The sequence below is a fragment of the Megalobrama amblycephala genome, linkage group LG22 (genome assembly GCF_018812025.1).
Source record: "Megalobrama amblycephala isolate DHTTF-2021 linkage group LG22, ASM1881202v1, whole genome shotgun sequence".
Classification (NCBI taxonomy): Eukaryota; Metazoa; Chordata; class Actinopteri; order Cypriniformes; family Xenocyprididae; genus Megalobrama; species Megalobrama amblycephala.
The window spans coordinates 16,444,794-16,461,514 of NC_063065.1; the positions used below are offsets into that span (position 1 = coordinate 16,444,794).

The 16,721-nt window shown below is 43.3% G+C and overlaps 2 gene segments (V, D, J or C); both read left to right on the forward strand.

Annotated features, from left to right (window-relative positions):
* Nucleotides 1–9,111: 9,111 nt before the first annotated feature.
* Nucleotides 9,112–13,160, forward strand: LOC125257715. The segment is given in 2 exon segments: nt 9,112–9,142; nt 12,847–13,160. Coding segments are annotated over 2 exon segments (345 nt in total).
* A 542-nt stretch (nt 13,161–13,702) lies between these two features.
* LOC125257541 lies at nt 13,703–14,281 on the forward strand. The segment is given in 2 exon segments: nt 13,703–13,834; nt 13,947–14,281. Coding segments are annotated over 2 exon segments (351 nt in total).
* The last annotated feature ends 2,440 nt before the right edge of the window (nt 14,282–16,721 follow it).

Consider the following 16,721-nt stretch of genomic DNA (forward strand, 5'->3'; position numbering starts at 1 on the left):
GTTCCCATTCAGTCGGTCACGTTCGACGTACGTCGGACAGACCGACGAATAGGAATCTCGCTAGAGAGGCCAATCTACTTCGAGTGTAACTAAAACGAGCCAATGCACATTGGCATGCAATCATATGCATCAGCTGCTCGCCTCGCAGCGCGGGTATATAATGAGCAGCAGGTGCGTTGCATCTTCAGCTTTTCGCTTCGGAGCCGAACGGTGTTTGTTCCTGTTCTCTGCAAGCGAGTGTCTGCTAGAAGACGAGTCAAGCTTTTTGGTTGAACTTCTCTTTTTTTCCGAGTGCGGCGCGAACAGCACAGCAGCGGGGTCGAAGTCCTCTCTTTTTCTGTTTTTGTTTCGTTTGCCGTTTTTGAGCAAATAGCTGTTTTGACAGCGTCAGAAGGCTGTTCTCACGGCCGGTACGGTGCGCTTTTGAGCGCTGAAAAGCCGTTTTTACGGCTGGTAAGAGTGAGCGCCTTCAAAGAGAGAGAGAGAGAGCACACGACAGGCTGCACACAATCCCTGTCTGTGTTGCGGCGGCCGTTCCCCTGCGTGCTTCAGCACTTTTAAAAGAGTAAAGTCCCTGAAAGAGCTTACACAAGTAGATTCGCGTCTTTTTAAAGATGACATCCTACTTGTGTTTCTGGATGCGGTCGTTCCTGTCCTCACTGACGGCCACGATCACTGTTTCACATGTCTGGGCGCGTGTTGAAACGATGTTCGTGGGTGTTTCATGTTTTCATATGAGAACATGATCACGTCGACACGCCGGTCGTGACTCTTCTTTCTCCGGGAAGCTTGAGTCCCCTCTGTTGTTGGCCAGCTGCCGCTTGTGTGTAAAAGCACAGCCGCGGGTTGCCCGACACTCTGGGAGACCGTGGAGATCTGCGAGAGCAAACCTCTCGCTCCTCTGCGTGTCGTGTGCCGTCGAGCTGCCGGGCTGCAGCGCGGGTTGTCACGGCAACCCAGCGCTCGCTCGGCGCTCTAGATGCGCGGTTCCCTTGCATAATCTCCATTGTAGCGCCCTCTCTGGTGCACCAGAAGAGGTCTACTTTGCTGATATGGCTTGGGTGACATGAGGTTGAGGGTTCCTTCGGGGAACCAACCCCCTAGGGCCCCTCCCTCTCTAGCGCATTGCAAGCTGTGCAGTTTCTGGATTGGATTGCTGGTCCTTCTCATAGGGGAACCTAGCATTTCATTCAGAGCTCCAGCTGAAGGACAGACGTCGATTGCAGCATTGGAGAGAGTACTGTTATGCTCTGGAAATGAGGGTAACGCTGCCCACTGTAATGGTGTGTGCTTATGCTGACTCAGATTCGGAGTTTACAGCCATGCTTTCCTGGGTCTTCCAGATGTGCATGGAAAACTTGGCAGTATGGGGGTATGCTGATGCCATAAATATGGAATGCCAAAAGTGCCAAAATCTGCATAAGTTTTTCCTCTCTCACTACCCTCTTGGATGGGGTGGCTGTACACAGACCACACCCACCCTGCATGTGAGGCCAAGGCACTCTTTTTGCATGAGGGTAGATCTGTGCTGGGGTTGAGCTGCGCTTGTTGACTAACCGTGATCAAAGTCACGGCGCAGGCCTCAGCCAGACGATGTCCACCTCAGTGGTCCAGAAGTGCCCCCTGGCTTACCTTGTGAGGTGCGAGAGGTTGTCAAGCTAAATGCTTTCTCAATGCTCCCATCTTACAAGGTGGCCTTTTCGGTGACACTGTCGAGGACTGAACCCAGCGGTTCTCCTCAGTTAGTAGCGGATCGGGGAGCTTCCCATGACAAACCATTGAGTTCCTCTTGGGCTGCCCCTCAGTCTGCTCGTCGCCAAGGGTGTCGTCCCCTGCAAGAAACTCAGGCCCAGCAGGCTCTGCTGTGTCCATTGCGGGGAGATGACGCCTCCCGTCTCTGCAGCTGTTTAAGTGGTTGGTGAGAATCACCCCTGAGACGGGCGACCCAGAGATGGGTGGGGCTGCTCTTCCACACCTGGAGGAGGGCCGGGTGGTAAATCCTTTTATTGGGTTTGTTTCTGTTCCGCCACTGACCCAAGAGGCAGCGGTACCCAAAATTAAAAGAGCAGTTCCTCCCTTTCCAGGTCTGAAGAGGGTTTGGAGAGCAGTGGGAGGAGAAAAACCTCACCACTCTCATCCCCTCTTCTGTCGCCAGCGGACAGCAGCGAGCAGCGGGCAGCCAAAGCCTTCGACTGCTCCCTCTGTCCATCCGTTGAACCAGGTAAGTGTTGCTTAGCACACTGTGACGCCGCTTCGGGCCGCCTCACAAAGAGAGCCCCCGAGCCGCGTCCCTGTGTTCCACCTCGCTGCCCCGCTGCGGGTACGCCGGTGGTCCCTTTGGTCCCGCTTGTACAGTCTCTGCAAGCCTGGTTAGCGCTCCCCAGTCCGTCTCGCTGGCTCATTCGGACCATCAGGCTCGGCTATGCGATTCAGTTCGCCCGGCATCCCCCCAAGTTCAGGGACATCCTCTTCACTACAGCGAAAGATGTCGTTGCCCCTGTCTTGCGTGCGGAGATCGCAGTCCTACTGGCGGAGGACGCGATAGAGCCGGCCCCTCCAGCCGATATGAGGTCAGGGTTCTACAGTCCCTACTTCATTGTACCCAAAAAGAGCGGTGGGTTACGACCGATCTTGGACCTGCGAGTTTTGAATCGGAGCCTGTACAAGCTACCGTTCAAAATGCTACGCAGAAGCGCATTTTTGAGTGCATCCGTCCCCGAGATTGGTTTGCAGCGATCGACCTGAAGGACGCGTACTTCCATGTCTCGTTTCTTCCGCGACACAGGCCATTCCTGCGCTTTGCGTTCGAAGGTCGAGCATATCAGTACAGAGTCCTACCCTTCGGGCTGGCCCTGTCTCCCCGCGTCTTTACGAAAGTCGTAGAGGGAGCCCTTGTTCCCATGAGAGAACAGGGTGTTCGCATTCTCAACTATCTCAACGACTGGCTCATTCTAGCACAGTCCCGGGGTCAGTTGTGCGAACACAAGGATTTGGTGCTCAGACACCTCAGCCAGTTGGGTCTTCAGGTCAACTGGGAAAAGAGCAAACTCTCCCCTGTGCAGAGGATCTCTTTTCTCGGTATGGAGCTGGATTCGGTCGAACAGATAGCACGCCTCACAGAGGAATGTGCTCAGTCGGTGTTGAACTGCCTGAATACGTTCAATGGCAGGACAGCGGTCCCACTGAAATTCTTTCAGAGGCTCCTGGGGCATATGGCGGCCGCGGCGGCAGTAACCCCGCTCGGTCTGCTTCATATGAGACTGCTACAACACTGGCTTCACGGCTGAGTCCCGGGATGGGCGTGGCAACGCGGCACGTTCCGGGTGCCAATCACTCAGGAGTGCCGCCAAGCCTTCAGTCCGTGGTCGGACCCTTTGTTTCTCCGGGCAGGAGTGCCCCTAGAACAAGTGTCCCGGCATGCTGTGGTATTCACAGATGCTTCTGCCACCGGCTGGGGTGCCATGTACAACGGGCATGCAGTGTCAGGGGTTTGGACGGGACCCCATCTGCATTGGCACATCAATTGCCTCGAGTTGCTAGCAGTACGTCTTGCTCTGAGCCGCCTCAAAGGGCCGCTACGGGGCAAGCATGTACTGGTCCGTACGGACAACACTGCGACCGTTGCATACATCAACCGTCAAGGTGGTCTACGCTCCCGTCGCATGTCGCAACTCGCCCGCCATCTCCTCCTCTGGAGTCAGAAGTGTCTGAGGTCGCTTTGTGCCATTCTTGTCCCTGGTGTGCTCAGCCATGTGGCAGATGAGCTATCACGAGCTGAGCTGCCAGGAGAGTGGCGACTCCACCCCCAGGTGGTCCAGCTGATCTGGAGAGAGTTCAGAGAGGCTCAGGTAGACCTGTTTGCCTCACCGGAAACCTCCCACTGCCAGTTGTTTTACCCCCTGTCCGAGGGAACACTCGGGACAGACGCACTGGCACTCAGCTGGCCCCGGGGCCTTCGCAAATATGCGTTTCCCCCAGTGAGCCTACTTGCACAGACCCTGTGCAAAGTCAGGGAGGACGAGGAGCAGGTCCTCTTAGTTGCGCCCTATTGGCCCAACCAGACCTGGTTCCCAGAACTTTCACTCCTTGCGACAGCCCTCCCTGGCCCTGGCTCCCTTTCCTCTGAGGAAGGACCTTCTTCTCAGAGACGGGGCACTCTTTGGCACCCGCGTCCAGACCTCTGGAAACTTCATGTCTGGTCCCTGGACGGGATGCGGAAGTTCTAGGTGACTTACCCCCTGAGGTACTTAACACCATCACTTCGGCACGTGCACTGTCTACGAGACGTGCTTACGCCTCGAAGTGGAACCTGTTCGTCGAGTGGTGCTCTTCTCGCCAAGAAGACCCCCGTGGATGCTCGATCGGAGTCGTGCTTTCCTTCTTGCAGCAAGGGTTGGAGCGTAGGCTGTCCCCCTCCACCCTCAAAGTCCATACTGCTGCTATCTCCGCTTACCACGACCACATAGATGGCAAATCTGTTGGTCAGCACGACCTGGTCGTCAGGTTCCTTAGGGGGGCGAGACGGTTAAATCCTCCTCGTCCCCCCTCCATACCCTTGGGACCTCGCTCTGGTGCTAAGAGCACTTCAGATTGCTCCCTTTGAGCCTTTGCAATTGGCAGACTTAAAGATTCTGTCTATGAAGACTTTGCTGCTGGTTGCATTGGCCTCCATCAAGAGGGTAGGGGACCTGCTGTCATTTTCGGTCGACGAATCGTGCCTGGAGTTCGGGCCGGGTGATAGCCACGTGGTACTAAGACCCCGGCCTGGCTATGTGCCCAAGGCTCCTACCACTCCCTTCAGGGACCAGGTGGTGAGCCTGCAAGCGCTGCCCTCGGAGGAGGCAGACCCAGCCCTGGCTTTGCTCTGTCCAGTTCACGCTTTGCAACAGTACATAGACAGAACCCAAAGCCTCAGGACCTCAGACCAGCTCTTTGTCTGTTATGGAGGCCAGCAGAAGGGAAAGGCTGTCTCCAAGCAGAGGATGGCCCACTGGATAGTGGATGCCATCGCCCTGGCTTACCAAGCTCAGGGCGTGCCCTGCCCGCTCAGGTTGCATGCTCACTCCACGAGAGGTGTCGCATCCTCCTGGGCGCTGGCTCGTGGCGCCTCGCTGACAGACATTGGTAGAGCTGTGGGCTGGGCGACACCTAACACGTTCGCTAGATACTATAGCCTTCGTGTCGAGCCGGTCTCCTCCCGTGTTCTCGCCACAGGTCAGAGGCACGGAGAGGCCCCGGCTTAGTGTCGGCTTGCTGTGCTACATGCGCTTCTTTTCTCCAGAGAGTCCCTACAAGGCAGACCCTGTCGAGTCCTCCGATATCCCTTCGGCAGCCGATGTGGCGGAGCGTCTGGCGCCAGGCCTATACTCCGTTGTATCCTTGAGAACCGGGTTTAGGCTGGGTTCCATATGTGTGACCCTACGGAGATCCCATATGGTTGGTTCCACGGTTGCTCCTAAACGAAGCCTGTGTCTTTCCCTCTGGGAGAACCTACCCTTCATCGGGTTGGAGTCACCCCAGCTCTTCCATATGTAGCACAGCCCTACAGGGTTAGTCCATATGTACTTCTCCACATAACTCCTTCGGGGAAGGATGTGGCTTCCGCAGCGTTCCTTTCCCAGCGAAAGGGTACGCTTTCCCAGCGTTATCCAATAGTCTCACTGAATGGGTTTTGGGGAACAGCAGTGATCGACTCTCTCTGTGTTAGCCCTGTCCCACCATCCTCAGGCAAGGGGCTTCAGGTGGCTTACAACAGAGCGCTGGAAGGGGGCAGCTCCTGTGGCGCTTTGGTAGGGATTCCTATTCGTCGGTCTGTCCGACGTACGTCGAACGTGACCGACTGAATGGGAACGTCTCGGTTACAAAGGTAACCCTCGTTCCCTGAAGGAGGGAACGGAGACGTACATCCCGTCGCCACAGTCGCTGTACCCCGCTGATGCTGCCGCCTATCCGGTTCGGCTCCTCAGCGAAAACCTGAAGATGCAACGCACCTGCTGCTCATTATATACCCGCGCTGCGAGGCGAGCAGCTGATGCATATGATTGCATGCCAATGTGCATTGGCTCGTTTTAGTTACACTCGAAGTAGATTGGCCTCTCTAGCGAGATTCCTATTCGTCGGTCTGTCCGACGTACGTCTCCGTTCCCTCCTTCAGGGAACGAGGGTTACCTTTGTAACCGAGATGTTTCAGTGCAGCTTCAAAGGGCTTTAAACGATACCAGACAAGGAATAAGGGTCTTATCTAGCGAAACAATCTGTCATTTTCAAAAAAAAAATTAAATGTATATGCTTTATATAAACAAATGATCGCCTTTCAAGTGCTTCCGCCAAAACCGTACCTTCGTATTCTTCAAAAAGCTCACTGTCGAGTCCGAGTCAAGTCTGAAGTCTATTAAAATGCGACTCGAGTCCGAGTCACTAACTTGAGTGCCCATCTCTGGGGAGCACGAAACAATGGGAACTAAGAATACATTTCAAATATAAAAGTCCTTACAAAACACAAGAGACAAATCCAGGATTGCGACAACCCATCCATCCATCCATCCATCCATCCATCCAAAAATGCTTTAAAATTTAATTTGACTAGAATCATTTAACATTTATGAAATATGTTATAAAACATTTATGCAACAAATCTGTTTTTACTTTATCTAGTACCATTAGACTGCTGATTTAATGTATTAAGCCATATGTAAGAATATATAATGTACGTCATACATTATTCAAATATAACTTCATTAACCTTGCCTGTCAGGAATGTGATGAAAGTATTGATTAAATAATTCTCCTGTAAGCTACAGGATTAGCTAAATATAATCTCTGAAGGACATTTTTTTTAACTACAGTAGATTTATTTTACCAACACTTTCATCACACACCTGACAGGCAAGTTTAGACCTTAACACAACTTTAAAACAAATAGGCCTAGATGGTAAAAAAACATGTCTTGAAGTGCTAAATTACATCTTTCTAGTTTTCTTCATCTTCTTATGTTTTCACAGATGTTGTCCTATTTTGTGGAAAGCAATTATATTCTACCAAAAATAATGACCAACCACAATATATTAGAAAACCAAAGAGCTGTATGCAAATTCTCTACTAGCTCTCTATACAAAAGAGGAGTATCTGCTTTGTAGATCAGTAGGAGTAATAAAGCTGCGTTGACTTCAAATCATGATCCTCTCATCAGCTCTTATCCTGCTGGCAGCAGCTTCATCCTGTGAGCTTCACTGATGTTTATTTAAACTCTAAGGGAATGAAATAAGCTTCATAACTGTTAACAGAAGTTTTGAGGCATAATTAATAACACATTCTTCCATTGTTGTTTTCAGGTGGTGTTTACTGTGTTGAGCTCACTCAGACTCCATCTATGGTTGTGAAACCTCAAGAATCATTTTCCATCTCCTGCAGGATTTCAGAATCAAGCTATTGCATTCACTGGATACGTCAACCCACTGGAAAAGCTCTGGAATGGCTGGGATATCTATGCAGTGGTGGTGGCACTGATATTAAAGATTCAGTAAAAAACAAGATCAGTTTCACCCAGGACACATCCAAAAACACAGTGTTTCTACAGGGAAATAATTTTCAGACTGAAGACACAGCTGTGTATTACTGTGCAAGAGACACAGTGACTAAACAAGACACAGCTCTGTACAAAAACCTGAACACATTAAAACAAACCACTCATCCATCATCCAAAAAAAAAAAAAAAAAAAAAAAAAAGCTTTAAAATTTATTGGACTTTGCTTTGTCCCCACTCCTGTAGGCAATCATAGACAGGTTTTTCTATACAAAAACCTGAACATATCCATCCATCCTGATATAAAAATATCAGATATTTTTTTTTGACTCGGACTCTTTTCTTTTTTTTGGCTTACTTTATCTAGTACCATTATCCTCTTTCATTATGCATTATGGTCTTTTTTTATTTGTTTGTACATATTTCTGTTTTTCATACACATAGGTACAAACAAGCATTGTCAGACTGGAGGAGGAGTTTATGCAAAACTGTGCTGTATATTTCTGTGTGTCTGTGTTCACTGACTGTATGTGGATCCTATAGAGGAGAATCAATCAGCAATGACAGCAATGATCAGTTCACTCCTGCTATTACTATTTTTACATGGTTTGTTCATTTCTAACTAATAACAATAATATATGTAGAAATAATTTTAGAAAGCCCATTACAACAAGTGATATCTCTCTTCCACAGATATTCATTGTCAGACCTTCACTCAGTCTCAAGCTGTGGTAAAAAGGCCTGGTGAATCTTTTCGGCTGGTCTGTACTGCCTCTGGATTTACTTTCAGCAGCTACAGGGCTGCTGTGGTGAGACAGGGTCACGGTAAAGCACTGGAATGGGTTGCATACATCAGCACATCCAGTTCTCCGATCTACTACTCCCAGTCAGTCCAGGGAAGGTTCACAGTGTCCAGAGATGACTCCAGCAGTCAACTGTACCTGCAGATGAACAGCCTCAAGACTGAAGACACTGCTGTCTATTACTGTGCTAGAGCGTCACTGTGAATGAATTCAGGGGCAAAGCAATACAAAAACCTCTTCCTTTCCTGTTGACTTCACTTATGCTCCAGATGTACTTTTGTATTTACAAGAGGTGGCACTCTTGTCAAGCTGTCCTAATTGCTTGTTTTGAGCATCACTCAATGAAATTTTGTTTTCTTGACCAAGAAACTGTACAATTTTGAAAATTATGTTTTTTTGTTTTATGTGTGGATTTTATTTATTTATTATCTTATTTTATTTTTATTTATTTGTTATATGTTATATGTTTTAAAAAGAGAGGCGCAGCAAGTCTAAGGTATGTTAGCAGATTTATATGCGAAAGAAACATCTGGGTGATACAAGACCCCACTGCGAAATTATCCTGCTTATTATACTACTTGTTACATAAGTACATAATTGAACAATATATTAAGTTGCCGTATTTTATTACCTCAAGATGACTCACAGTACCCGCTTGAGTGGTCTGTTATCAGTTGTTGTCTTGGAATAACAGGCTGCTAGATGGCATGATTGAAGAATCAGAATTGAGTGTTGCAGGGAGCCCTGTAAAAATACAAATGAATGATACATGGTTCTGCACTAAGCATGAAGTCTGTGAAAGGATTGCCTGTGCCAGGTAAATGTAAAGCAGACAATCTACTTCAAACACCACGACTACCAAAACAACATGTTTACACCAGACGTGAGCAGTGAAACGCAACAAAAGCCAACAGAGGCCATTACAATCAGTGATGCTGTCTACACTGGATGCAGTGTAGAGCGACATGACAACAAATTCATGACAGTAAACTGATGACTCATTCTATTTCTGATGTACTTCAAGCTCAAGCTACTTCTGACCCAAAAGACAAATGGATTTGCAAAGTTTTCTTTGATGTGTCCATTGTAGACAGCCTGAATCACGCTTATTGCATCAACCAATGTGTCCGGTGTTTTAAAGACAAGAAAATATGACGAGGCATAGGCCTATCTTGCCTTTGGATTCACCAGTACAACGGTGGGACAGTATAAAGCCAAAGATGTCTTTATATGGGTGCATGTAGCTGTGTGTGTTTTATGTGGTCACAGATGTTCTTCTCTTGTTTGGAAAGCAATTAAACCAAATAAATGACCAATCTCAACATCTTGGACAACTGAAGAGATGTATGCAAATTCTCTACTTGCACTCTGTACAAAAGAGGAGTATGTGCTTTGTGGATCAGTAGGAGTAATAAAACTGCGTTGACTTCAAATCATGATCCTCTCATCAGCTCTACTCCTGCTGGCAGCAGCTTCATCCTGTGAGCTTCACTGATGTTTATTTAAACTCATAACTGTTAACAGAAGTTTTGGGGCATAATTAATAACACATTCTTCCAACATAATTAATAACACATTCTTCCAACAGCTGTGCATTACTGTGCAAGAGACACAGTGACTAAACAAGACACATCACTGTACAAAAGCCTGAACTGATACTTAATTGATACTTAATCTGATTAGATGATTAGTTAATTGCATTTGATAGTGCATTTGACTTCTAACAGTGTTTGTAAATTAATTGCCTAAATTATTACATTATTTGCTAACTGCATTCTTTAAATAGTAATGTTGACATGCATTCTCTGTAAAGCTGCTTTGAAATTATATGTATCGTGAAAAGCGCTATACAAATAAAGTGAATTGAACTTTTTACTTTCAAAAAAATCATTTGCAATGAGTTTGTAAAAGGTGTTTTTAATGCAGGAAAGTGGCGTTTTGAAAGTTCAAACAGTGAATCGTTTTGAAGAAATCGGTTCAATTAATTCAAAAGATTAGTTTTTCAATGACCAACAAACAACAACTGAAGCACAGAGGTCCAAGAACAAGAGTTCAACAGAGAAGGCAGGAAAGCAACAATAGACAGGTTAACAAACAACAACTGGGACTGACTAGGGACAGGTGTTGGTGATTAGTAGTCATGGGAATCCATGCTGGTAACTATGGCAACAAACAAGGCAGGCAAGACAACAAGGGAAACAGGAACCAAACAAAGGAAGGGAGCACCAGAGATGTTCACAAGTCTTTTATCTGGAGTCCGAGTCAAGTCTGAAGTCTTTATCACTGGAGTCCGAGTCGAGTATTGAGTCATAATCAGATAAAAAAATTCTCATAATCAAATCCTATTTTTTATCATAGTTGTATTATATAGACAAAATATATAAGATCGTTATGTCTGTAGAGTGATCCATTAAAACATACAATATAGCCTATTTCAATTCAGACCTAGATATTATTACTATTACTCCACTAGGTCTGAAATATATTGTTCGCTGCAAAAATTATTATTTTAAATTTATTAATTATTAATTTACTATTAATAAATGTGTAAAGTTGCATAAAATGGAAATACTCAATAAAGTAGGCTAACTACGTTACCTCAGATAGATGAATGGTTGGATTCCACAACTGGTAAAATAAAACATATATAAGACAATACAACATTTACTGTAGGAGCCATACAATTTACTGGTGACTTAATTTTAAAAACTGTACTATTGCGCTTCTGATTTGGCAGTGAAATTCGCCGATTTTGGATGTGTAAGATGTATAGGATTCTATGGTCCAGTTTTTTCACCCCATAATGGTGGCCGCGCCATCTAGTGGCTGTTACCCAAAAGGTATCAAAGTGTCGCCTCTTGGGTTATATACTCTTTGTAGTGAGTCACGGTTTGTTATACAGCAGTGTGTTATACAGCTTCGTTGTTATTGACGACAGTCATTATCAGAAAATATCAAATCTCGGAATATTTAAGAATGTCAATTGAAAACTCTACACATGCTGATTGTGATACTTTAAAATATGAGCTTTAAGTAATAAATGGATTAACATCTCTTTCTATCTCTCTTATGGACACACATTAAGAAAGAGAAAAGCTGCATATAATACGAAAAGATTGATAAAACATAGTGCTAGGTTTAAAGTTTAGATTTTTTTTTTTTTTTTTTTTTTATATTTTAACAGACTGGCAATCAAAATGAGCAATGCAGCTACACCACAGTATAATAGCTGTGTGAGTTAATGTGACTAACCTTTGTGGATGCGATGTTAATTTTATGATGTTGTTCCGGTGTCTTTAATTGTTTTCCCACATTCTGTGCATCTAGCCGATCTGACATGATAATAAACCCAAACGAAAGAACATATGGCACAGTGGCTCCCATCATGTTTCATGGGATTCTTATGACATTTCGGAGTTTACAGACATACGTAATCAAATTCTATGACAAGAGTCTGATCTACCAGGACACGTACACAACACAAATTCTTTATTTATTATATCAGTAGTTAAAGGATTAGTTCACTTTCATTTTCAATTGTCCTGCTAATTTATTCACCCCTATGTCATCCAAGATGTTCATGTCTTTCTTTCTCCAGTCAAAAAACAAATTAAGGTTTTTGATGAAAACATTCCAGGATTATTCTCCTTATGGACTTCAATGGCCTCCAAATGGTTGAAGGTCAAAATTATAGTTTCAGTGCAGCTTCATAGGGCTTTAAACGATACCAGACGAGGAATAAGGGTCTTATCTAGAGAAACCATCTGTCATTTTCGAATTTTTTTTTAAATGTATATGCTTTATATAAACAAATGATCACCTTCCAAGTGCTTCCGCCAAAACCGTACTTTTGTATTCTTCAAAACGCTCACTGTCGAGTCCGAGTCAAGTCTGAAGTCTATTAAAATGCGACTCGAGTCCGAGTCACTAACTTGAGTGCCCATCTCTGGGGAGCACGAAACAATGGGAACTAAGAATACATTTCAAACATAAAAGTCCTTACAAAACACAAGAGACAAATCCAGGATTGTGACAACCCATCCATCCATCCATCCATCCATCCATCCAAAAATGCTTTAAAATTTAATTTGGCTAGAATCATTTGACATTTATGAAATATGTTATATAAAACATTTATGCAACAAATCTGTTTTTACTTTATCTAGTACCATTATTCTTTTCATGATACATTATGGACGTATTTTATTTGTTTGTTTTTACAAATTTCTGTTTTTTTTTTTTTTTTTTTTATACACATAGGTACAAACAATCATTGTCAGACTGGAGGAGGAGTTTATGCAAAACTGTGCTGTATATTTCTGTGTGTCTGTGTTCACTGACTGTATGTGGATCCTGTAGAGGAGAATCAATCAGCAATGACAGCAATGATCAGTTCACTCCTGCTATTACTATTTTTACATGGTCTGTAACTCATTCCTAAATAATTCATAAATGCATATATAATTTCAGCAAGTTTACATCTTTCTGACTTTTTAGTATTTTTTCCTGGCTCTTCCACAGATATTCATTGTCAGACCTTCACTCAGTCTCAAGCTGTGGTAAAAAGGCCTGGTGAATCTTTTCGGCTGGTCTGTACTGCCTCTGGATTTACTTTCAGCAGCTACTATGTTGCGGTGGTGAGACAGGCTCCCAGTAAAGGACTGGAATGGATTGCATATATCGGTACATCCAGTTCTCCGATCTACTATTCCCAGTCAGTCCAGGGAAGGTTCACAGTGTCCAGAGATGACTCCAGCAGTCAACTGTACCTGCAGATGAACAGCCTCAAGACTGAAGACACTGCTGTCTATTACTGTGCTAGAGCGTCACTGTGAATGAGTTCAGGGTCAAAGCAATACAAAAACCTCTTCCTTTCCTGTTGACTTCACTTATGCTCCAGATGTACTTTTGTATTTACAAGAGGTGGCGCTCTTGTCAAGCTGTCCTAATTGCCTGTTTTGAGCATCACTCAATGAAATTTTGTTTCATGGTTAAACTACTCTGAGACTGCTGATTTAATGTATTTCATACTTCATACATTATTCAAATATTACTTTATTTAACTTTCCTGTCAGGAATGTGATGAAAGTATTGATTAAATAATTCTCCTGTTGGCTACAGGATTAGCTAAATATAATCTTTAACTACAGTAGATTTATTTTACCAACACTTTCATCAGACACCTGACAGACAAGTTTAGACCTTGACACAACTTTAACACAAATAGGCCTAGGCATTAAAAAATGTCTTGAAGTGCTAAAATGCAACTTCATCTTCTTATTTGGTCACAGATGTTGTCCTATTTTGTGGAAAGCAATTATTATCTACCAAAAATAATGACCAACCACAATATATTAGAAAACCAAAGAGCTGTATGCAAATTCTCTACTTGCTCTCTATACAAAAGAGGAGTATGTGCTTTGTGGATCAGTAGGAGTAATAAAGCTGCGTTGACTTCAAATCATGATCCTCTCATCAGCTCTACTCCTGCTGGCAGCAGCTTCATCCTGTGAGCTTCACTGATGTTTATTTAAACTCTAAGGGAATGAAATAAGCTTCATAACTGTTAACAGAAGTTTTGAGTCATAATTAATAACACATTCTTCCATTGTTGTTTTCAGGTGGTGTTTACTGTGTTGAGCTCACTCAACCTCCATCTATGGTTGTGAAACCTCAAGAATCATTTTCCATCTCCTGCAGGATTTCAGTATCAAGCTATTGCATTCACTGGATACGTCAACCCACTGGAAAAGCAATGGAATGGCTGGGATATCTATGCAGTGGTGGTGGCAATAATATTAAAGACTCCATAAAAAACAAGATCAGTTTCACCCAGGACACATCCAAAAACACAGTGTTTCTACAGGGAAATAATTTTCAGACTGAAGACACAGCTGTGTATTACTGTGCAAGACAGACACAGTGACTAAACAAGACACAGCTCTGTACAAAAACCTGAACACATTAAAACATACCATCCATCCATCGTCCAAAAAAAAAAAAAAAAAAAAAAATGGACTGTTTGCTTTGTCCCCACTCCTGTAGACAATCATAGACAGGTTTTTCTATACAAAAACCTGAACACATCCATCCATCCTGATATAAAAATATCAGATAGCCATAGTCATTTAACAATTATGAGACATGTTCTGAAACATTTATGCAACAAATATTTTTTTTATTTTCTTTTTGCTTACTTTATCTAGTACCATTATGCTCTTTCATTATGCATTATGGTCTTCTTTTATTTGTTTGTACATATTTCTGTTTTTCATACACATAGGTACAAACAACCATTGACAGACTGGAGGAGGAGTTTATGCAAAACTGTGCTGTATATTTCTGTGTGTCTGTGTTCACTGACTGTATGTGGATCCTGTAGAGGAGAATCAATCAGCAATGACAGCAATGATCAGTTCACTCCTGCTATTACTATTTTTACAAGGTTTGTTAATTTCTAAATAATTATAATATATATATATATATATATATATATATATATAAATAATTTTAGAAAGCCCATTACAACAAGTGATATTTCTCTTCCACAGATATTCATTGTCAGACCTTCACTCAGTCTCAAGCTGTGGTAAAAAGGCCTGGTGAATCTTTTCGGCTGGTCTGTACTGCCTCTGGATTTACTTTCAGCAGCTCCTGGGCAGGTGTGGTGAGACAGGGTCACGGTAAAGGACTGGAATGGGTTGCAACTATCAGCACATCCAGTACTTATATCTACTATTCCCAGTCAGTCCAGGGAAGGTTCACAGTGTCCAGAGATGACTCCAGCAGTCAACTGTACCTGCAGATGAACAGCCTCAAGACTGAAGACACTGCTGTCTATTACTGTGCTAGAGAGTCACTGTGAATGAGTTTAGGGTCAAAGCAATACAAAAACCACTTCCTTTCCTGTTGACTTCACTTATTCTCCAGATGTACTTTTGTATTTACAAGAGGTGGCGCTCTTGTCAAGCAGTCTTAGTTGCCTCTTTTGAGCATCACTTTTGAGTAAATTTTTGTTTTCTTGACCAAGAAAGAGACTGTACAATTTTTAAAGTCTGAAGAAACACAAATAATTTTTCATACAGCAACAGTATGCTCTGTATGACACCGTTTTCACCTAAAACCAGAATTTTTTAATGCCTTTTTGCTGTACATTTACATGACAACAGCGTTTTAAGGGCCTGAAAAGGCAAACTTTTGAAAATGCGTTTGAAAGTGCAAGTTTTTGAAAACGATACAGTAGTTGTCTCCATGTAAACTACAGAAACGTGAACTTGTGAAAGTGGTGACGTCATGTGCATGCATATTACGTGTTCAGTCTAAAGATGCGTGTTTTTTTCTTTACAAAGGGACATCGCCAACTACTGGCCTGGCATACAGCTTTTTAGCCATTTTTGTGGATCCATGAGAACGGCGACGTCGTCTGTACGTAAAAATGCAAAGGAAAAATGTTCTGTTTCCATAGTTGTTGTGTAAATGTACCCTTAGTTTCCTAGTCAGTCTCCTAGGTTGTTTATTGGTTCATCACACCTGTTTCTGTTCTCCCTGATTATTCCACATGGATATAAGTGTTTTTGACATGATTGTGGATTATTGTAGCTCCTATGTTTTCTTATGTGTTTCTGTTGGATTTATTAAATTACTTTTCTGATTCTCCTGCATCGTGCACTCATTACAGTCACTGATCCATTACAGTGCATTTGTAAACAGTATATGTAATTATTTATGTGTAAAATATCAGTTAATTAACAGCTTTGATCAATGCAACAGGTGCCATACATGTTTGCCCTTTTAAGAAGGAAAAACGTATAAAAGTACACCTATATCATATTTATGTAGTGTTGCATTGAGATCTGTAAATTATTCATGTGCTGAATAATGAAATATGAAATTTCTATAATTAGATTGATCATCTTTATTATTATTTTTAATAAAATAGGTGTCAAAAAGAAACAATATATTTTAGAAGATATTTAATTATTTTAATGGCTCATTTATAATAAGCAAAATAGACTGTTGTCATTGGCAATGTTGTAATTTTTATTTAGGGACATTTTCATTTTCATTGTTGTCATTTTAATTTAATTTATTCACTAAAAAGCATTGATGCAAATATCCTTCCTTGTGTAAACAGGAGCATACAGACACAATAAAGAGGTGGAGAGAGTCACAGGTCCCATCTGAGAGACTACAGACAGACAGAATCATGTACTTTAAATTATTGGTGATGATTTTATGTACTGTGCTCAGTGAGTATCAGCATCAACACTACATAACACTGTTAATGTGTTTTGTAGCTGCTAGTCCTTTAAAATACAGTCAGTCCAGGTTAATTTTGAGAGGTTTGGTGACAATGTGCGTAACTCATTTCAGAGAATAAGATCAGCTTCACAGCT